General features: G+C 40.1%; 4 protein-coding genes across 6 annotated transcripts; 1 reads left to right on the top strand and 3 right to left on the bottom strand.

Moving 5' to 3' along the window:
- The first annotated feature begins 445 nt into the window (after positions 1-445).
- Positions 446-5,522, top strand: LOC104421172. 3 transcript variants are annotated; one of them, XM_039301520.1, is made up of 9 exons: positions 446-730; positions 839-1,540; positions 2,027-2,133; positions 2,249-2,328; positions 2,930-2,999; positions 3,494-3,584; positions 3,655-3,708; positions 4,346-5,009; positions 5,125-5,522. In XM_039301520.1, exons 1-8 carry the CDS (start codon positions 653-655, stop codon positions 4,961-4,963), a joined length of 1,800 nt encoding a protein of 599 aa, XP_039157454.1. In that variant the 5' UTR covers positions 446-652; the 3' UTR covers positions 4,964-5,009; positions 5,125-5,522. The 3 variants fall into 3 exon arrangements, with proteins under 3 accessions (XP_039157454.1, XP_010031335.2, XP_010031337.2); XM_010033033.3 differs by having other exon boundaries at positions 4,346-5,271; XM_010033035.3 differs by having other exon boundaries at positions 447-730; positions 3,658-3,708; positions 4,346-5,271.
- A 3,666-nt stretch (positions 5,523-9,188) lies between these two features.
- On the bottom strand, positions 9,189-13,541 carry LOC104421170 (probable inactive leucine-rich repeat receptor-like protein kinase At3g03770). Its single transcript, XM_039303517.1, has 7 exons — positions 12,010-13,541; positions 11,585-11,715; positions 10,918-11,158; positions 10,383-10,588; positions 10,241-10,290; positions 9,895-10,006; positions 9,189-9,709 (listed from the first exon to the last, which is right to left on the bottom strand). Exons 1-7 carry the CDS (start codon positions 13,349-13,351, stop codon positions 9,452-9,454), a joined length of 2,340 nt encoding a protein of 779 aa, XP_039159451.1. The 5' UTR covers positions 13,352-13,541; the 3' UTR covers positions 9,189-9,451.
- Positions 13,542-15,217: 1,676 nt separating this feature from the next.
- On the bottom strand, positions 15,218-16,748 carry LOC104421169 (inactive protein RESTRICTED TEV MOVEMENT 2). The gene is made up of 2 exons (XM_010033030.3): positions 16,172-16,748; positions 15,218-16,063 (listed from the first exon to the last, which is right to left on the bottom strand). The coding sequence occupies exons 1-2, from the start codon at positions 16,320-16,322 to the stop codon at positions 15,393-15,395; spliced, it is 822 nt and encodes a 273-aa protein (XP_010031332.2). The 5' UTR covers positions 16,323-16,748; the 3' UTR covers positions 15,218-15,392.
- A 2,205-nt stretch (positions 16,749-18,953) lies between these two features.
- LOC104423363 (F-box/kelch-repeat protein At3g23880) lies at positions 18,954-20,048 on the bottom strand. Its single transcript, XM_010035864.2, has 2 exons — positions 19,620-20,048; positions 18,954-19,526 (listed from the first exon to the last, which is right to left on the bottom strand). The coding sequence occupies exons 1-2, from the start codon at positions 20,046-20,048 to the stop codon at positions 18,954-18,956; spliced, it is 1,002 nt and encodes a 333-aa protein (XP_010034166.2).
- Between the last annotated feature and the right edge of the window lie 1,474 nt (positions 20,049-21,522).

Raw genomic sequence — 21,522 nt, 5'->3', positions numbered from 1 at the left:
GGTCTGCAAAACGGACCACCCGAACCGAAAACCGAAAACCGAAAACCGCCTGAACTGAGTAATCAAATTTCCATGAGTGCCTAAGAGTGGAATCGGTGTTCGAATCATGCAATTTCCAATTCTAAAAGAGAACTAAATCAGACCGACTAAATATACTTTATTTTTATTTTATTATTTCTTCAAAAATATTACTAAAATATAAACTAAATATTATGCAGTTCAATTTTAAGTAATGAGATAAAAAGTATTTTAAAAAAATAAGTAATCGGTTCCATTGAATCGGATCGGATTGATGGTGCGACCCGATTCCTGATTCTAAAACCAATCAATCCGGTCCCCAATTCTAATTATTGGGAACCGATCCTCTCGGTCCGACTCCCGGTTGCTCCTTAAAACCGGACCGGACCGGACCGGGGAACCATTACCCCGCTTCTTCCTTCCTTCTTCCTTCGTCTTCTGCTAAACCCTGAAAGAGAAAGCTCTCTCTCTCTCCACTCCTCTTCTCTGTCTTAAACCCTACTTCATCATCTCGGCGACGCGAGAAGGAAGACGGATCGACTGATGAGCTCGGTTGCTGATGCGATTCGAGTTTTCTGTGGAAGTTCATCTCTGATCTTTTGTCCTTTTTCAGCGTCTTTGCCAGCGGGGAGCGATGTTTCCGGGCTTCAATCCGCTGTCTCAGTCTCATCTGGGCAGCCGAGTCCAAAGCAATGGCGCTGCGCCCCAGCAGGTATTCTGCTCTTCTTTTTCCTTATGGCGGCGCGCAGGCATTGCGTGATCACGTAGCGTCAGTGGCTGATTCCTGGCGGCTTTTTTGGTGGGTTGAATTGTGTGGCAGGTCGTTCCCCCGAACCCTTTCGCGGGTAATCCTTGTAATGTGTTGCCGAACCCCGTGCAGCTTCACTCTCAAATGGGGATTCTTCCTCAGTCTTCGATACCCGGTTATGGTCTTATGAATTACATGGGCAATGGGCAGGCTGTGAACATGGCTCTGCCTGGTTTGGCGGGAGCCGGCGTCGTGAATGGACCCAACCCATTGCTTGCTTTGCAAAATGCTCAGATTGCGATGCAGCAACTCGGTCAGTTGCGGAATATGTTGCCCAGTGTGAACCAGATGAACCTGTCTGGGCCACCTGGGCAGATGCTCGCTCAGAACTTGCCTCAACAGCTGAATCAGAACATGGGTCTGCAAAATTTGCTCCTGTGTTTGCCGAATGCGATGGCGAATGTCAATCAACTTTCGCTCGCACAGCAGTTGAATCCTTCTCAGCTTCCTTCTTTGAGTGGTTTCCTGGGTTCCAATCAGGGAGCTCAGGCCTTACGTCCGCAAAATCCTTTCTCTTTGGCCAATCCACAAGGTGGTCACGATCAACAGCTTAATCAAAATCGGCGAAACGTAAGTTCTCCTGTCATGGGTCCAAGTGCATTGAGACCATTGCCCAGTGCAAGTCAGCAACAGCCACAAAGCCGTCTTATGCCAGATAATGTTCATCCAGAGAAGTTTTCAAACTTGCCAGGTCCTCTATCCCATGGACAACAGGTAGCTTCATTTGCCTAGGGTTGATTATTTAAAGATTTGCACCTTCTGCTTAGATGATAGGGAAATTCTTTCAGTATTCAATTAGCGCAGCTTGATTTGTCATTAGTGTAAACCAAAGTTGACAAAGTCCTTAAACTCGAAGACTAGGACTAGTTGAGGCCTTTTTAGCATTTGCACTTTTATCTTTGCTTCTTTTTGTCTGTTTTTCTGCACTGTGCACCGACAGCAGATCCCCTGGTCATTTGGATGTCTATTTGACTAGATACCCTATGTTATATTGTTTGCTGCTGATTTTTGGCTATTGATGTTTGGTTTCTCAGACATAAGTCTGTGTATATTCTAACTCTTGGGATTTTCCTACAATTTGTTCTTCCCATGCAAATGTCTGGTGCCCTTTTGTCAATTGTCTAAAATGATTCTCGTGTTCTTATATAGCCATGATTGTATTTTTTTTTTTTTAATTGCATTGATGATTGATGATTGCAGGAAAATCCCAATTATAGAGGTGGCATCAATACTTCAAATCCAAATTTTAGAAATTCTCCAAGAAAGGACTTTGGTTGGAGGACAGGCCGAATGGCTTCTCAAAGGGGGTCTGTGTTTCTGTACCATTAATCTTCGCCTTTCTTGATGATGTGAACTGAAGACATGTGACATGTTTTGTGAGTCTTCTGGCTAGCCCCCGTGAATTAGCTGATTTTGCTGCAGATCTCACAGGCCTCACTTCCAGGACATGAAAGATAGGAAGAGGAAATTTGAGTTTGCTAATAATGGACATAGAGGCAAAGGTTTGTGTTTCCACATTTTAATGCTGATTATTTACTTCTACTTTCATAGCTTAAATAATAGTCTATGTGACTGAGATGTGATGTGATTGGAAATGCTTCATTGACATTGCAGTTTCTGTTATTCTCTCTATTATTCAATGATGGATTTGACATGTTGTAGGATTTAGAACCATCCAGAAGAATTCTTAATGCCACGTGCAATTATTTTGTGTATACTGTTCTAAAAATGAATTTAAATAATTGAAAGAGATAAGTATTTTGGACTGTCCTTTTTTGATGGTGCATTGTGTTTGAAATTTTTTTTGTACGGTGAAACAGTAGAAGAAGTACGTCTACCCTCTGGCCTTTTTTTCTATGATTTCTTGACAAAGAGGGGGGAATAGCTTCATGTCTGATCACACTACAGTTACAGATTTGCTGGGTCTTTCCTCTGTTTTGTTACAGATTTTCTGGGTCTTTCCTCTGTTTTCCAAGAAATTAGACTGAAATTCCTTACAGCAGCTTGTTAATGTTGTCAATGAGAAAAAGCAAATGTGATGTCAAATATTGAACTGCTGCACCAGCAGGACATTAATGATGTTGCTTCTTAAACCTAAAGCAGGGATAAGCAGTGAGATGGCGGGAAACTTTGGACAACTTCACCCAGTGAATCCACCTCAGGAACAGAAAAGGTACTTTAAAAATATACTCATGTCTCGGCTCTAACATAGCGCCACTGCAATTAGATGGGTCTCACACATTATGGACCTTAGACTGATGCTCAATACTCCTATCTTACTATCTATGCATTTTATGATTGCATATTCTTGTAATTGTTGAGTACTCAAGTCAGATTGGTTCCATCTTTTAATGGGCAGAATGGTCAGTTTTGCCATGTTCTAGCTTACTGTCATTTTAGGGATCTCTCATGCATATGACAGGTAGCAGGGAAGTGCTCTTCTTTTCTGCTGAATTATCTTTCCTTACAAAGAAAATATTGGTCAGCTTTACATGCTGATGATTTGTGATGTTGATGGAAGAAGCATCAGTGTACATGCTAATGATCTATTTGTTACACATGAGATCATTGATTTCATTTTCTTCCTGGTAGTCTAGATTCTGTTTGATTTGTTTATCTCTGCCTTTTCACTGATGGAATGGATGTGCTTGTTACATTACATGGCAGAGCTCTTTCAATAACCTATACAGAACGAGAAATCCAGCAGTGGCGTGAAGAGCGGAGGAGGAACTACCCTTCAAAAGCCAAAGTGGAGAAGGTTAGTTTGAGTTTAAGATATGCTCATGCTTGTATTTGACAGTTCTCCTGACAATTGACTTTACCTCTAGCAGGAACTGACAGATTCCAGGAAAAACGAATTGGATGTCAAAATTCGGCAGGAGGTACAGCTTTTGTTTTTGTCGATACATGAGCTTATGACCTTACAATTAGTAAGTTTATGGTGCTATTAATGGATCAATGGTTAATAAAAGCATTTTGATAATTTCTTAGCTCTTTTCCATTTCTTTTGAACATTTTGAGTACTGTGTTTTACCTTGTTGCCTGGTTAATTTTTGCTGGAGGTGATTTGGGGTTATGTCCTTAACCGGGTGTTGATTTATGTGGATGTGTTAAGCACATTAAAAGCACGTTAAAAACTATCTGGGTAAGCCATAAGACAGTATACTGAATCTGGAGAAACTTACAATTGTAGACTTTTTCTTGTCAAAGTTTGCTTCCTCTTGGTGCATCTTACATGTAAATATCACATGGAAACCCATAGCTATTCCAGATTTTGCATGGGAAGTGTTTAGGGATGTTGAAGTTTTGAGGAAGATCTGCATAAAGTTCTTACCACACCCTTTATCTCAAAGTAATCTGTATGAGCATATACAGGTGATATTTGTTGATTTCTAAACTGATTGTACCATGCCTTTATCGTGAAAGAAATTTTCCTTTTTATACGTTTTTGATGCGTATCCATGTTTCCTAAAACCTTGGATGCATATCAATTTGAGTACTTTCGTGTTTCATTTGCAGCAACTCAAGAAGATACTGGCGCAGCAAGCTGAATTGGGAGTTGAGATTGCAGAAATACCATCACACTACCTGTCCGACATGCAGAAGAAAGATGAGTCGCTGGAAGAGAACAGTAGGCCATGGACTAAGAAAGAGAGGTTTCAAAAGAATCGTGACAAAAGAGGACACCATAATAGAAGGGACCGATTCAACAAGAAGCAGAGATTGGAGGCCACAAGTTCAACAGATCCCCCTTCTTTGAACAAGAACAGGACAACACTCCTGCAGAAGCTCTTGAGTAAAGATATAAAGAGAGATAACACCCGCCTCTTTCAGGTTTTCCGTTTTATGGTAACAAACTCCTTCTTTAAGCATTGGCCTGAGCAGTCTCTGAAATTTCCAAAGGTAGTGGTTGATGAGAATGGGTGCAAGAGTGAAATGACAGGAGAGAAGTCGCAGATTCTCTCAACCGAAGGTAGTGGAGTCCATCAGGATTGTCATGATGGAAATTCTGATAGGGGAGGTGATAAATTCAGCGATGATGAGAATAGAGATGTTTGTCATTCTCATGTTGAAAAAAGTTTTCATGGGAAGAGGGATGGCTTACCAGATGAAGAAGAAGGAGAAATCATCGACTGATTGTTTTCTCTTCTATGCCTCCTTGAGCATAGAGGGATATAGCGGGGTTTGTATTTAAATTGTCGAAGTTGGAATATGTATTGTTTTTGTTTTATAAGCTTATCGTTTTAGCAATTTCACTGATGCATATTGTGAAAAATTCATCTTGATGTTGCTTGTAGGGGTGTGCAAGAGAATCAGGAACTGCCTGGAACCAGACCAAACCGGCTTGTTCTGGATGGTTTCCATAGAGATCAGTTCAGTTTCCGGTTCTAGGCCAGTATATATATTCTAAATTTTTGTGTTAAAAATTTCAAAAACCCTAATTACGAATCTCGCGTAGATGCTCCTAACCTCTCAGCCCCGGACGCTTTCTTCTCTTTCACAAAATTGAATCCTCTGAACTCTCTTGCTCTCGGTCACTACGAACCTCTCACCCCTAGGGCCCTTGGTTTCACTGTATTGACTCAGTACTACGGAATTCTGTGTTGCTGAAGGCTTCAGCCTGAAGCTACCTTCAAGTTGTGATGAAAGTGTACATTTCCAGATTTTTGGAACAAATATCTTAGTTCATTAACTATTTTCAATGTTCATATGAGGAGCTTGAATTTGAATATTGCTGAACTTGGCCGAGAAACGTCTGCATGAAATTAGATCCATCCCGACAGGCGTTAATGCTTGTGCGCTTTGGATTTGGCCGAGAAGCATTTGTAGTTGATATGTTCATGCTGAGATTAGATGAGATCACGTGTTTGTATGTAAAATTGGTTTGGTAGTGAAAAAACTAAGATTAAAATTTATGAACGAAATTCATTAATTCATTGGTTGACTCATTAGTTAATGACTATATCTGTATCTTCAAAAAGAGAAACATTTTACGTGTGCAAACAGACACCCACGAAGAATAATGAAATGTGTGATGATTGATTATGCGTTCATGGCTGGTTTCATGGACCCGTCTGAGAACTGGGTTGAATTGGTGGTTTGGTTTTCAGGTGGGTCCAAGAACTAAGTGATTCCCGATCCCCAATTTGTGAAACTGGCCCTTTGTAGATGGTTTTCTGTTCCAGACTGGGAACCTCCGGTCTTGGAATAGATCATCTTTAGTTGCACATTAGCGTATCGTCCGTTTCAAATAGAAGTGTGATATCTATTTTGGGTCACTTTAGTAAGTAGTAGTCTGTCTTTGATAAAATTTGCTATACGAGGTAGCAGATTAATTATCATAAACAAATATAATGCCAACAAATGTAAGAAATTTTCGAACTATTTATTCACATTGCTTATTCGATCTTTACACGAAAATGTAAAGATATTGGCATTTTGTAAAACTCTGCCGGCTCCGCAAACGTCTTCACTCGAAAATCAGGAGTCATCTGAAGATTTGCTCCTTCACGGAATGCTTCCATAAAAAGAACCAAAGAAAGAAAAGATGAGAGTACGTCCAAGCATCGATTATTATACCAAGAATACAACCCATACAAAATTAATTGAAAGTTTTTTCATGATTAAGGTTCCATTTGTCTCACATAAAATAACTTATAAGAAAACATTTTTTGGATTTTTTGGCGTTTGTTTCACGAAAAATAAACTAGTCAAGAAAAACATTTTCTGATATTTAAAAAAAAACACTTTCAAAAGTGAGGAAAATATTTTCAACTTTATGAAAAGTGGATAACATTTTCCATAACTTCTTCCATCTCACTTTCCTTCGCTAAACATATTTTCATTTCATTTTTATGTGTTCTTTATTTTAAAAAAATTGAGTTTTCAATTTTTCTTTTCTTTTCTTTATTTCATTTTCTTCTTCTTACTTGGCCTTGATCAGCACCATAGGCTAGCGAGGCCTTGCCTCGCCTGATCTAGTGAAGCCAAGGTCGCCCAAGGCTGGCGACTAACCAAGGCCAAGGAAAAAGAAGAAAAAAAAAAAAAAAAAAAAGAAAAACAAAAAAGAAAAGGAAAGTAAAAAAATAAAAAATAAAAATATATTTTTAAAAAATAAAATACAAAAAATTGAAAATGAGTGCATCCAGGAAATGTGCAAGAAAATATTTTCCTTACCGAATGATGGAAAATATTTTGAAGTTCATTTTCAAATTTCAGCTGAAAAATGGAAAAATGACTTCTTAGATTTTTTGCAAAATCAATGGAGGCTAAAGAATGGATGAGCATGAAATCACGTCATACAATACATACACACCACATATGACACGACGCATTTTACTAGTGATGACACAATTATAATATATACGCTGCTAAAAAAATGCTCGGTAGTTGATTGGGTATATATAATCAATCACCCTCATTACGCTCTCTAGAGTTTGCCAAAGAACAACTTTGTTTGGAACAGGGCATCAAATCCGTTCAATTTCTTAATCTTAAAAAAAAAAAATGATACGGATAGCTAATAGAGCATTCATGTCATCACCAAATTAATCCATGCTAGAAAGGAGGACAAGATAGACGGTCCTCTTTTCAATTACAATTGAAGAATATGAATTGTTTGCTACTTCAATGGAGTAAATTTAAGAGTGAGATCATTCCATATGTGCAGAAAAGAGGGATGCACAAATAGGGAATTTTGTGTAGACAAATCTTGGGATGTCACATCAAATGGTATCATCTCATCTCATATAGAGAGAACTTGTGGCTAGGTAGGCAATCAAGAGTTACCATATAGGGATAAAAGAGGTTTTTACCTGCTGCAATCAACTTTAGGGTCAGTCGGGATGGTGACATTAACATTGCAATACTTAGGGACCTCTTGGACTCTGTCAGGCTTGATTCCTATGCCAGGCGGAATGTTCTTGTAACATTGGCACAGAGTCCTGCGGTCTTCGGTGGTAGTCACCTGGCTCGCCAAGGCTTGCGCACCCGAACAACACTCGGCACTCGGCGGAGGCGGAACTGAGCCCAGAACAAATGACAAGCAGGGAAATAAGACTTTCAGGGCTTCCTGACATGTTATTGATTTCACTGGGGTCGAACTCATGAACATGATGAACAGGAAGAACACAACTTTAGGAGCCAATTGGCGATTCGACGATTTGCTTCCCATCTTCTCTCTGTTTTCTCTCGAGGGTTTCTGTTGGTTCTGTAATTCGGGTTGAAGGAAGGGCATTGTTGTGCTCTATATATAAGGGGGAAAAATGCAAAGATAGCTGGAGCCAATTCCAATTTGCCAAATGGAGCAATTGTTGTCGAGAGGACTTAGGTTTCCACTTTTTTTCTGATATGGTGATTAATTACATTGCTTGTTGCTAGGAGGATATGTTTCCATAATTTGTAAATGTATTTAGGTACTTTGTGTTGGCATGTTTGATATACCCATCAATAGGACATGTTGGGTTGTTTCCATTCTTGGTCCACTTTGATCTTAGCCAAAAATTTATTAAATAATAAGCTATCCTAATATACCTAAAATGTGTAATAAATAAATACTAAACATATTCCATTCAAATATATAAATAAAAACATGAATAAATAGAAGCAAAAATTGTTGTTATTTTTTTGTTATTTTGAATTTTCTATTTTACATTAGAATTTAATTATTATTCATATCTAATAATTGTTTTAATTTCATTAATTTAAGAAAAATTATTATCCAAGACATATACCGTGGATATTAAAATCCCATCCACCTTTGTCTCACTTTCTCGTGAAATATATTTATTCATTTTATATCTCTCTTATATTCGATTTTATCTTGTTATGGGGCTAGTAAAATGCATAGGATATGATATATTTTATCATATAATGGATTTTATCCTATTGCCAAAGGTAACCTTAGATATTTTATGATGGCTTGTTTGATGTTCAACTTGGCGAGATACCCGTCAATAGGACATGTTGGGTTGTTTCCATACTTCGTCCATTTTTGGTCTTAGCCAAAAGGTCGAGAAATTATATTTTTTATGCTTTATCGGGATATAAAAATTCATATCTTCCATGAAAGGAGGAAAAAGATCGTCGATATGATTGGATCGTTCAGATTCAGAGGATTGCGAAAAATGATGTTTTGTGGATTAAGGAAGCTAATAAAAAAGAAAACTTTTGAGTTGATAAGATCTGCAAATAACAGGGAATTTGGCATACTCGAGTCATAATCTGTCTGAATTTCGCACACCGACATTTCCCTGTACTCGCCTATGATTTCCTCTAAAATATTTTATGTGTCCAGAATCGTATCGCAACTCTATGGTACTCTCCACCCTCGGGTCTCTTCATTAGACCGAAACCCATGAAATTTTGAATTAATATTGAACCAGGATGTTTGATACCAGAATGACCAGGACCAAGCTAAATTCATGTTAGTGATACAATTCATCAACATGGAACAAAGAATACAAACGTTTCAACCACTAACACGAAATTCTCTCTCGAAAACTCGCTAGGGCCTTCAAAAACAGCTTCCTGATTGCTTATATGTATCTCAAGTGGCAGGAACTAAAGACGGTTCATCCTGCATTTGCAAATTTTTGACGTGGGAATTGTACACGAAGTCAACATTTACAATTCCAGTGATGATGGCACCGGAAGTTCTTGATCAAATTGGAAATCATGCCTCGACGAATCCTGAACCTGTGTGGCGAACTGCAAGTTCCAAAGCACATCCTCGACTGATGGCCTATTACTTTGCTCCTCCGACAAGCACCTAATGCAAATATCCATCATTATTCTGAGTGATTCATCTGAACAGTCCTTTTGCAAAGTGTGATCGACTATGCTCCTTCGCGCTCCATTGTCAGCTGACAAGCTTACTTGTACCTGCAACACAACAAAGTGGTAAAAGTTTTGTGATGTTTTGACTGGGAATGACAATTGCTGCTTTTTTTTCCTTATAAAATGCATCCTTTGTTGTCTCTTGCTCATGTGCCAAGGACATCCTCCACTTGTTCTATCGGATTTTGAGGACCGCAATGAAACTGATAAATAAATAAATAAGTACTTACAAGATCTTTCAATAGGCGAACTTCATCGTTGGACGTGATCGGCCTTCCTGCGATGAGTTCTAGCAAAATCACTCCTATTTCATAGACATCACTCTTTTCATTATCTTTTCCCCTGCATAAATGAGGAGTACTAGGTGAGAATCTAAAACACGAACGCCTGCATGAGTGAGTTAGTGATGTAACCACGGACACCTAGTTGGGGATAGCTGATCGAAACAGATGAACTAGAAAATGCAGTTGCATCAAGATGATGGCTTTTCTTTACTATTTCTCGGATTAAGAAGGAGAAGATAAGATGGAGGAAAGGAATTAGGGGAATTACTCCATTGACAAATTCATGCTATACCTCATGTAGTTACTTCCTTTGGATCTGGCCAGCCGAACACGAGAACTTGCCTGAAGGAAAGTCGTGGCAAAGAAATGTTCAGTATCCACTGCCAAGCACTCTATATTAATATGCACGTCTTATTATCGTTATAACTACCCACCGATCCATTGTCTTCTAATAAGAGGGGTAGATTATATTTGCTGAGCTTGATGTGAAGATCGTGATCCAACTGAACATCTGTAATCTTCATGTTATTAGAGTACACTCCAGGCACGATTCCTGTATGCAGAAACTGAATACCCTTCACGATCTCCATAGCAGCTACAATTCTCTGAGTCCAAGAAAAAGTCTTCCTAAAATGTCCTCCTGTGGGAAGAGATGAAGATATTACTTTGTTGAACATGAGAGAAGGAGAAACTCATTCTCCAAGTAAAAGTGGTCTTTTGGTCCTGGACTCCTAATTCTTAGTAGCAAAAACAAGTGATTAGTGCACTATATCTGCCAACCATGTCCTAAAAGGAGCTCTGGAGAATCCAGTTTGATGGTAATTGAATAACAAGCAACAAGATATTATGATGACTACCATAATTCAAAGAAGGTGGCACATTTTATTTGCTATTTACTAACTTTCACTATTCTAAACTAATCACACTATGCGAACTGATTTGTAAGGATGATTTTAGAAATCACTTTACCAGAAATTTGGTCTCTGAGCATCCCGTTCACAGCAAATTCAAACACAAGGTAGATTCTGCAAACACTGGAATCATCGGGGTAGCACTCGAAGCAATGTCCAAGAGCACTAAGCAAATTTTCATGTCTGAGCTTAGAGATCCTCTCGATAATGGGCATATAGTACTGAGAACTGTGTCTTTTTGCCATTTTGATGCTTCTGACAGCAAAAAGAGTGCCGTCTGCTAGCCTACCTTTGTATATCTGAACACATGATTAAAAGAAAAAAAAAGGAAGTCATAATCCCAGCAGTATTTGATGATAGTATGCACGCCACAATTTTAGTTCCACTTTAGTCTGCAGAAACTTCTCCATAGTAAAATTAATTTAACTTGGTGCAGATAGTGTATGCGTATGCTCATCAACTCTCAGAAGAATATTTCGTGTAAATGAATCTAACTATGTTTTCCTTTGAACTTCATGTTCTTGGGGAGATATAATGGCAACTTTTCTATTCTGCGCAATCCATCACTATCCATTGACAATGATTGCATGTTAGACTTGCTAAATTTGTTAAGAGCTTGAGACTGTGCAGGTAAAAATTGTCAAATAGCACGTAGTATATAATGAAAATTATTAGGATATAGAAACTAGATGGTCATGATTAATCCAGTTCGAGAAAAAGTATACCTGACAATGTGAACTGTCTTCCAATAAACATGAATTATCAAAGTTATTCGTAGCATTCTTGAGCTCCTCCAAAGCAAATGTCCGGTAGGCTGGAATGCTGGCCCCCATTTTCATTGTTTGCGATATGTATCCTGAAGGCAGGAGAATTTAGTGTTGGGATAAAAACAGAGACAATAAATGGCTCAGCTTTTGAATACCAAAAATGAATAGAGCATCGGATTGACTTCAAAATTACCAAACTTGATCTATTACTTAGACTGCAATTTCAATACCATGGAACTGAATGCATGGTAAATCTATTTGAAAGAACATTTGAACTTCACCTGAATAGTATTCCTAATTTATTTCCAGTCCTACCCTCACAAGTCACATCACGGATTCTTGGGCTATAAGAGTCAGTAATAAATGGTAAACAAGGATCTTACTTGCATCAGAAAGGAGCTTCACATTACACACGGTCGACACTTTCTCTGTTATCGATCGTGCAGTGGGCGGCTTAACTTCGCTTTTTCGTTGTAGCCTCATAAAAGCCAAGAAAAATAACAGGGCCATAGCTGTGACTGCTCCGACAACTCCTCCAACTACACCAAACACAAAAGCTGCTTTAGCTTTACTGCTTCTTTTTTCCTGCTTCTGCTGCGGAGGCAAAACATCAACTGCCAAAGCCTCATTGTGGCAAAAAACCAATGGACGTTGCTCCTGATCTTCATTTTTCAAGCAGTTCTTGGAATAAAGAACGACCTTAAACTCAGATCTGAGGCAAGTTGGCAAGTCTCCTTTCAAGAGGTTGTAAGAGATGTTCACAAATGCAAGTTCAGGACTACAGGACATGTTCTGCAAGAGCATTCCTGTGAACTTGTTCCCACTAATGTCAAGATACCTCATTGAAGGAAGAGAAATCAGCGGTGGCAAAAAGGGCCCCACAAATCCATTCAGTGAAACGTCAAACTTCTGGAGCTGATAAAAGGATCTTAGTTTCTCAGGAATGCCAAGTGCAAATTTGTTCCTCCTGAAGTTTAGGGAGACCAATCTGGTGGATAAGTTAGGAAAACGTGGCCCAAAGTGGTTGTTTTCTAAATCAAGAACCTGAAGATAAGTCAAGTTGTGAAGATCAGGAATGTCCCCAGATAAGCCATTTCCTGAGAGAGCCAGGACCCTGAGTGATTCCATAGATGAAAATGTACTTGGAAGTGACCCATTCAAAGAGTTGTTCCTTAAACTCAAGACAGCCAGGAGTGAAAGAGAGTGGAGCCAACTGGGTACTTGACCCACCAACCTGTTGTGATCAATTATGAGAGTCTGAAGATTCTTCAGATGAGAAACCTCCTCAGGAATTGCACCATAGAAGCTGTTGGAGCTCATGTTCAATATTTCAAGAGAAGACAAATTCCCAACCACATTAGGTATAGGCCCTCCAAGCCCAAGAGAGACCAGAGAGAGGACTCTCAGGCTTGAAAACGCACTGAGAGTGGAAAAGAAATCAAAGGTGGAAAATTGCTGAGGGAGTGGGAAGATAACATCTTGGCCATTGATCTGCAACTGAGTCAAGCTGTCTTCATAGCAGACTAACGTGAAGGATGGGGTTGGGTCAATGTTGCACAAGTCTGTGGTTTTGTAGAAGCTGCTCAGAGCTGGTGGGTAGTGGAAGAGCTTCTGGACTCTGAAGAGAGCTTGTGATTGAGTGTATTCGAGCTGAGCTGAGTGGTGGATTGAAATTGATATCATGAGAAGGACAAGTAGAAATGGACTGAATGCTTGTTTGGCCATGAGAGACAGAGATGCTAAGATGGAATTGGAGAAATTTCAAGAGATTTTGAAGAACTGCAAAATGAATGGATTGAACTCTCTCTCTCTCTCTCTCTCTCTCTCTCTCTCTCTAGTTCTGCTTATAGTCTTATGAGAAGTTATTCAATTAGCTTGAATGCATAGGAGAATGTTTGTACAGGGGAGTAGAGGAAGTCATGTTCCTCCACCGGATAAGACAAATGCAAAGTAGAGCATCTCAATAACAAGGTTTATTGTGGGCGTCAATTATTTGTTATATGCAGTTATTATTATACTCAAGCAAGACCTCGTCTAGACTTTTTATTTTTGGAACCGTAAAAATTCATCAAGCAAAAACAAACCAGATTCTGCAGTCATGAGCAAAATCTCACAATAGATGTATCTGATACAAAGGCCAGTGCTCAAATATATAGAGGGGTGAGGACAATTTTTCTTTTGTTCTCTTCGAATCTGTTGGGTCTGTGTTGATGTCAGAAACTGGCGCATTACACCAGATGAAAAGGTGTCACAGTATATTGAGGTCCCAAAATTTTCAGAGGATTATAGTAATCTGATCTACATCGGAGGAGAATAACTGCTTGGACTAATAAGATGTTTTGATTGTTTAACTTTCAATATTAAAATGTTTATTCGTGCGGTTTGAAGTTTCCAGCTGAGGAAGTGGAGATTGCTTATTAAACTTTACCAATTGCATGTAAATATTGTTTTGTATCGGAATCTTTGCAATAGTCAAAAAGCTTTGACCTAATCGTTCCTTGAGATTTGCAGGAAATCCTCTACCAGTCATGTCCCGTGAACATATGGTTAGAATATTCCGTTTCCTGTGATACATTTCAGTATCACGTGTGACATGTCAATGACCGGAAGATGGTAGGCTGGAAATTATATCCGAAGGTACTAAATTATTGCCCTCTTGATGGATGGACACAAAATTTGCAGCAGATAAAGTACAAGGACTCATATGGATCAGTAGCTTCTACTGTTCATCATCATGCCAACAACAACGAAACAACAAAACCAGTACAAACATAATTTAATTAATATGGGAAAGCATAACTTTTGGGTTATCGAATCCACAGTATAATTTAACGTGACCATAGTTATCCTCCTTGTCGTCTTATTGCAACGAGAATATTACTATAAAAGATCTCACGTTATTTCTATGACAGAATGAAAAATTTCCATAGTCTCCAAGGTAAAGGACAAGTGTGTAGGGGTTCACAGGGTGTCACGAGAGGGATGAGGACAAAATCAAATGACGCGACAAGGTTTTCCGTGACTTTAGAAAAGGTTTGGTCTCCTCTCTTTTTTTCAACTGTCCCCACCGCGTTTGCTGTCTATGTCTTCTCTCTCTCTCCCTCCACAAAATAAGTTTCATTTTGATTGAGACGGGTGGATTTTTGTGACCACACACTGTTTGCATCTTGAGCATGAGCTTGGCTTGCTGTATCTTGCTACTCAGCGGCAGCAGCAGCTGAATGATTGATTCTCCATTGCCGACACTGGTGAAATGAACAAAAAAGAGAGAGGGAGCAAAGATAGCAGACCGGGGTTTCGTATGATCCCATCCCGCTTTATTGTATCTGCACGAAAAGAGTTGCAGTCTTGATGATAGAGTCATTAGCATTCCGATCTCGATATATGTCTCACGAGCTAATATTGCCGTTGCGTTTTTTAACACAAGACCATATAGATGGACCGATAACAAACAAGGCACAGACAAGGCTAATTGAACAGAGTATGCATGAAAGTTGTGTTCGATCCAAAGCGCTTGAGCAGAAAATACCTTCCTGGCAGGAATGAAGGAAAGTGAGATATCTAAATAAATCAAAGTCACGACAAATAGGATACTATAATCTAGCATTCGATAGGATTGTTTATTCAAGGTCCTGTACAAATATGCATTTGAAGTAAACACGCATATACATTTTCACTACCTCTAATGTTATTTCACACCCATAACTATGCGATGAACTTATATATATTCAGACATGATCCTAAGGTAGATTAGCCTTTGGCTGACCTAGGACAAAGCAAAGTTATAACCAACATAAGCCCCAAGCGCCACAAGCGTAAGAGCTGCCAAACCCATATTCAAAAGCAACTGCTTCTCTGCTTCACCCAAGTTCCCATCCCTCTTCGTCTTCCCAGCGTCATCAGCATCGCTCCTACTCTCTCCTGCTTTTGACTTGTCCGAATCTGATTTTTTATGTCTGCTTACCTCTTTGCCATCAAAGCCTGCAACATCAGTGTCATTGGCCCTCTTCATTTCCCTCTCCCACGACGTGCCCTTTGGAGACTCCAATTTCTCATAATCTGATCGTCTTTCCGGTTGTTTGGTGGTGGAGGAGAGAGGAGTTTCAGGTGGTGGCATTTGTGGTGCGGTAACTCTTAGTGGCTCACTGATCACTGGAGGCTTTTGAGCGGTGCTCGGGTCTTTTTCCGGTGATGTCTGTGCCCCTGCGCTGTTTTCTTTGGGAACAAAGAATGGCGAAACGTATTCCTTTGGTATTGTGATCGTGAGCACCTCATTCTGGAACCTGCCCTCCATGTCCTTCATCTTGGAGTTGTCTGGGATGATGTAATCCATTTTGAGACGGCCGATCCGGTTGTCCCCGAGAGGACGTTCTCCTCGGACATTGAAGGAGCGCGAATTGTCATTCAAGGTTACCTGAATTTTCTCCTTAACGAAACCTGCAACGTTCAAAGCATGCAAGAATTTAGGCTTCGCCACATGAAAATGGTCTCCCTTTTCTTCTTACATCGATATGTAAATCATACATCGTGAAAAGTCATATCTACCTGGAAGATGGACATCCAAAACATGAGCCGCTTTTTCTTCTCTCCACTCTGCTGACTTCGGTTGGATGTCTTCATAACGAGGCCGAGTCATCTCTTGCGGTCGTGGAGATGAAGAGGTGGGTGGTCGCGGTGCTCCTGATCTCATGGCCATTCTCTGCCTTTCTCTCTCGCTCTCGACCTTCTTTGTGGGTTTAAAATTCTCTGTCTGGTTCTACTTCTCAATCTCTCTCGTTGGGATATAGAATTGTGGTTTGCAAGACAAGGAGGCTTGTTGAGGTGGTGGAGTGGTTTTTATGGTTTACCGTTCATGGGTTCGGTGATTCTTATTCCTTTTCTATTGCTTTTGGACATGGACAAAGCATGTTGTTTTCGCCTTCTCTGAAACAATGAGGGAGGAAGTAATTCTTGGATTGGCCTTTACTCCTTCTCGCCGCCCCTCTGAGGAAGTTATTCAGATAGGAGTTTGCCCACATTAATCTGTCAAGTAATGTAATTCCAATTCCTCAATACATATGTATACCAAAATAAATTAGTTGTCCAAGTGTTCGTAAGAGAAACCAAGCTCTGCATGCGGGAAACCGACCGACGGCTCTGGACTGAATCGACTTCGACTTTGAAGTCTTCAAACTTTGTAGGACGCCGGATGCAGACCCAAAAATGAGGTCGTGATGAAGAAAATGCCTTGAGAGCCTGCAAATCCAAGCGGTGAACAATGCAGAAGGCCGCCTGAAAGTTGGAGATAGTTGGATCGGGCGAAACTTGGTCCTGGACTATAGACGACGGCACGACGCCAAACTCTTTCATGATCCATTCTTCGCGACCACGGCACGATGGGACAAACATCCCTCCAACAAACATATTTGCTCAGTCATCCGACGAAAAACCTCATCGACCCGATCGAACAGGACCAACGCCGCGTCGCATTGGTAGCACCGACACATGAAATTCCTGAAGACCACTTGATTGCCCAAGCACTTGCGATCGGTCCCACAAGGGGATACATAGCCGATCCGCTTCCTGGAATTTTCCCTCAGGCAGTGAACCTCCACTAGTGAGCGACGGCCCATGAAAAACCCGCAATCTGTACTTACATTGACCACCATGCAATCACCAGGATGGTCGCTACTGGACGTGGGATCGAACCCGAAACCAATCAATTCCGACACTAACAAGCGGGGTCGAGGAAGCTGTATCCGCTCGTTCGACAATGGGTTCCAAAGGAAACATCTTTGATCGAGTCAAGCGTTTTTTACGATCGGAAATAGAGAGACACTGTCTACCAGAGTCATATTTTCGTACTGTCGATCCCGATAGCCTGCGATGAATGAGGTCGACGTGAGCAGCGAATTTCAATATTTGCGTACTCACCAGAATCGGACCAAGAATTCCGCTGGAAGGCGCGAGAATATATCCTTCGTAATTTCATCTGGAAAGCCTGCCATGACTTGCAGAGCACCACTTCTGTAGCACAATATAAAATGGCGATGAACTCATTTGGAAACGAGTATTTTTGGCCTATTGAGGGGGGTTCGTTCTTGGAGTTGTGCACATGATATTGTCCATTGTCTTGCTGACGCTAGACAATCGCACGAACATTTTCATTTCTAGCCGAACAAGAAAGTACTTCCAACCCTACTCCAATTAACGCCATGGTGGGCGGCAAATGACAACCACGGGCTCACCGGAAATGACTAGAAATAACTTAAATTGAATACTCTATCGTGGATGCTTATAATAATGTCTAGGAAAATCGTCGATACCGACTGCCTTATCTATTTTTACTGATTAAAAAAGAAAAAGAGAGTCTCTCATCTTTAACGGGGAGAATTACAAAAAGATCCTAAATCTATTATTCAATCCTAAACTTTTTTTTGTCAATTCAGTCACAAATATTTTTGTAATTGTGTCAATTTAGTTCATCCGGTCAAATTTGATTGATCGGTACTGATGTGAACATTGACAGTGTCAGTCGTTCGAGGAACGCTGACGTGATAATTTTTTAATGATTTTATATTTTTTTGATTTATTTTATTTTCTTTTTCTTTTTCTTTTTTTCTCCATCTTTCTCTTTGACTTTCTCACCCGTAGTAGCCGGCGAGGCTTCGACGGAGCTTGCTAACCACCGTGGGGGAGAAGAAGCCAAAGAAGAAGAAGAGAAAAAGAAAAGAAAAGAAAAACAAAAAATTAATTAAAAAAGTACTTAGTCAATGTTCGCCACCGACATGTTGACATGCCGGCTAGTTATATTTGACCGAATGGACTGAATTAATATAATTATAAAGGATTTGAAATTGAATTGGTAAGATTGATAAGAAGTTATTGCTCAAGAGTTATTAGGGGAAAATTAGAAAGTCGAGGTATTCGTGCTCTCCACCAGGACATCTCCCCGTGGCCAGATATATTTAAGGATGAAATGACACATTGGCGCACTAAAGAGGACTTGTAGCGATTTGACGTTAAAGTTTTCTAAAAGCAACCATAAAAAGTAATTAGAGAACTCTACTGAATACTTGTGAAAAGTTTCCTCTTTTATCTGCGAATCTACTTTCCACGTCTCGATCGGTCTATCTCTCCGATCGATTTTAAGAGCATATTTCCCCAATATGGCATGCATGCATTCTAGGCAACTCATGAAAAGTCCAAATATTTTCGCCTTCAAAGAAAAAGGAGAAACTATGGAAATGATTTTCAACCACACGAGGTGTCCACATCATGCGGCAGATGAATCAAAGAACAAAGTCCCTTCAAAATTATGAAAAACATCAATAAATACATATAAATTTCAAAAATTAGTTGTCCGAGTATTCATAAGAGAGAACAAGCTCTGCGTGTAGGTAACCAGCCGACAACTCTGGACTGAATCGACTTGGACTTGGACTTTTTCAAACCGTGCTGTCTCTACGTTATATGACACCACATGCAGGCCGGCAGAGTAGTTCTTGACGAAGAAGATGCCTCGAGAGCCTGCAAATCCTAGCGGCGTGCATTGCGAAATGGTGCACGAAGTTGAAGATAGATCGATCGTGTACAGCTTGGTCCAGGGCTCGACGGCGCCAAACTCTTTCATGATCCACACCTCGCGACTGCGGCGCGATGGATTCCTTGCGATCAGGGACAGACATCCATCCAACAAGGGTACGCATTCCGTCACCGCGCGCATCGAGAGCGGCAAGACCATCCGATGAAAAACCTCCTCCACCAGATCGAACAGGACCAGCGACGCGTCGTGTTGGTACGACCAGCACACGAAATTCCTGAAGACGACTTGATTGCCCAAGCAGTCGGGATCGAACCCGCGAGGGAATACGCTGCCGATCCGCTTCCAGGAATTTCGCCTCAGGCTATAAACCTCCACCTGCGAGCGACGGCCCATGAAAATCCGCTTTCCATTCTTATATTCACTACCTTGAAATCCCCGAGATGGCCATCGCTAGACGAGGGATCGAACCCGAAACCGATCAGCTCCGACACGATAAAGCAGGATTGAGGAAGGCGTCTCCGCTCGTGGGTCGATGGGTTCCACAGAAATATCTCGAGATCGAGTATGGCCGTATTTGTCGTACGCTGCTAAACAGACGATCCCGTTGGATGAACCCACTAACTCATACGTATCATGACTCAGATTAAACAGAGGATCAAGATTAGAGAGCAGACGACTACTCAAATCGTGTATCCCTATCCTTGAGGAATCTTTGGTGTTGTACTTGAGAAGATACTTGTCGCCGAATCTCGATGATCGGTCGTCATACGCTTCGACGAAAGAGGTCGACGTGAGCATCGAATTCCAAGATTTGCACACGCACCGAAACCGGACCAAAGATTTCGCCGGGAGGCGCAACAAGATCTCCGTCTTTATTTCATCAGGAAGGCCTGCCATGGCTTGCTACGCACCTCTTCCGTCTATTGAATTTTCCCTAATTGCCCGCGAGTTCAATATAAAGTGGGCATGAATTCGATTGGAAACAACGTAGGTTCTTTGGCCTATTGTATAAAATAAGGGGTTGAAAAGTCAAAGGTGGAGGAAAAAGGTCGAAGCTTCAGAGAGAGAGAGAGAGAGAGGAACCGAGTCTTCGGGAGAGAAGAAGAAAAAAGAGAGAGCAAGAAGGAAGGAAGGAAAGAAAGAAAGAGGTTAATACTCTAAAAACCCTAAAACTAGTATATTTATGATAAATTTATTTTAAATTATTTTTTTAATTATAAAAAACCCAAAACCGGTATACATGTGACAATTTTACCCCAACTGACCATAAAAAACTCTAAATTGGTACAACTAATTTATTTGATTGCAAAAATCCCAAAACTGATAAATTTATGAAAAATATATCCTTCGCTAAATTGTATTAATACCATAAAAAAATCACGAAAATTGTAAAGTATGACAAATGGAACGTAAAATCTCAAATTGGTATACCAATCAACTGTCACGTGTCATTTAACTTAATAGTTTGATAGTAAAATTTAACGAAAATTAACAGAGTGTAAATTGATCACAAGTGTACCGGTTTGGGATAAATTTGTTAAAGATATACCAGTTTAGGGCTTTTGATGGTTAAAAAAAATAGTTTAGGGTAAATTTGTCACAGCTTCACTAGTTTGGGGTTTTTTAGTGTATTAACCTAAAAGAAAAAATGGGGAAAAGGAGGAGATAAAAGGGAAAGAGAGAAGGAAAAAGGAGGACAAAGAGAAAGGGAGACCAGACAGCTCACGCTCAAAGAATAGAAGAGGAAGAGATAAAGAAGAAGAAGAAGAAGAAAGAAGATTTCATGTGTTTTCATCATAGGCCTCGCCAAGCCACCTTAACTACGCAATGCTAGGTAAGTGCTCATGCCGCTAGTTCGTTTAATCGAAGTAATTTTGGACTTAGGGCTTAAAATTCGGAATTTTGGGAAAATTGAGTGGTGAAATATGATTTTTGAGTCGTTGAACCGCGCATTTTTATATAAATGATATTTTATGGTGTTTTGAAGCCATATGATTTTACGGATTGTGATTTGAGCTTACGGTTTGCCCAAAACAAAATTTTGAAGTTTATCGAGCGTGATGAATAGTGCGCGACCAGGACTTTGGGGCCATATTTTGTTAATTTTCAGGTTGATTTCGGGTTGACTAAATTGGGGTTCTTATAGTATATTGGATGAGCTTTCCATTGACTATAAGTACGATTGAAATAGAGTTCAGTGGAGAAAATTATGGTATAATAAAGTTTCATGCTCAAGCTTCGCACTATGGACGACTTTGAGTAATTGCTTTAGTTGAGCAATTTATTGGCACGTGGGAGTTGTTTTCTAAGCGCTCACGCTTAGTTTAGTCACCTCATAGTTGAGGTAGTGTTTCACTTGATTTTAGCGTTG

The sequence above is a fragment of the Eucalyptus grandis genome, chromosome 1 (assembly GCF_016545825.1).
Source record: "Eucalyptus grandis isolate ANBG69807.140 chromosome 1, ASM1654582v1, whole genome shotgun sequence".
Lineage (NCBI taxonomy): Eukaryota > Viridiplantae > Streptophyta > Magnoliopsida > Myrtales > Myrtaceae > Eucalyptus > Eucalyptus grandis.
This window is presented reverse-complemented; position numbering and strand designations above follow the sequence as displayed.

What these genes read in the sequence shown, in the direction of transcription:
- LOC104421169 (XM_010033030.3), bottom strand. Translation starts at nt 16,322, where the DNA reads ATGGCCATGAGATCAGGAGCACCGCGACCACCCACCTCTTCATCTCCA. An exon ending in TTTGGATGTCCATCTTCCAG is followed by an intron (nt 16,064 to 16,171) that starts GTAGATATGACT and finishes TGAACGTTGCAG; the next exon opens with GTTTCGTTAAGGAGAAAATT.
- LOC104421170 (XM_039303517.1), bottom strand. Translation starts at nt 13,351, where the DNA reads ATGGCCAAACAAGCATTCAGTCCATTTCTACTTGTCCTTCTCATGATA. An exon ending in GAAGCTCCTTTCTGATGCAA is followed by an intron (nt 11,716 to 12,009) that starts GTAAGATCCTTG and finishes TCCTGCCTTCAG; the next exon opens with GATACATATCGCAAACAATG. An exon ending in TTCGCCTATTGAAAGATCTT is followed by an intron (nt 9,710 to 9,894) that starts GTAAGTACTTAT and finishes GTTGTGTTGCAG; the next exon opens with GTACAAGTAAGCTTGTCAGC.
- LOC104421172 (XM_039301520.1), top strand. Translation starts at nt 653, where the DNA reads ATGTTTCCGGGCTTCAATCCGCTGTCTCAGTCTCATCTGGGCAGCCGA. An exon ending in ATGGCGCTGCGCCCCAGCAG is followed by an intron (nt 731 to 838) that starts GTATTCTGCTCT and finishes ATTGTGTGGCAG; the next exon opens with GTCGTTCCCCCGAACCCTTT. An exon ending in TAATGGACATAGAGGCAAAG is followed by an intron (nt 2,329 to 2,929) that starts GTTTGTGTTTCC and finishes AACCTAAAGCAG; the next exon opens with GGATAAGCAGTGAGATGGCG.
- LOC104423363 (XM_010035864.2), bottom strand. Translation starts at nt 20,048, where the DNA reads ATGGCAGGCCTTCCTGATGAAATAAAGACGGAGATCTTGTTGCGCCTC. An exon ending in TCGGAGCTGATCGGTTTCGG is followed by an intron (nt 19,527 to 19,619) that starts GTTCGATCCCTC and finishes CGTCGCTCGCAG; the next exon opens with GTGGAGGTTTATAGCCTGAG.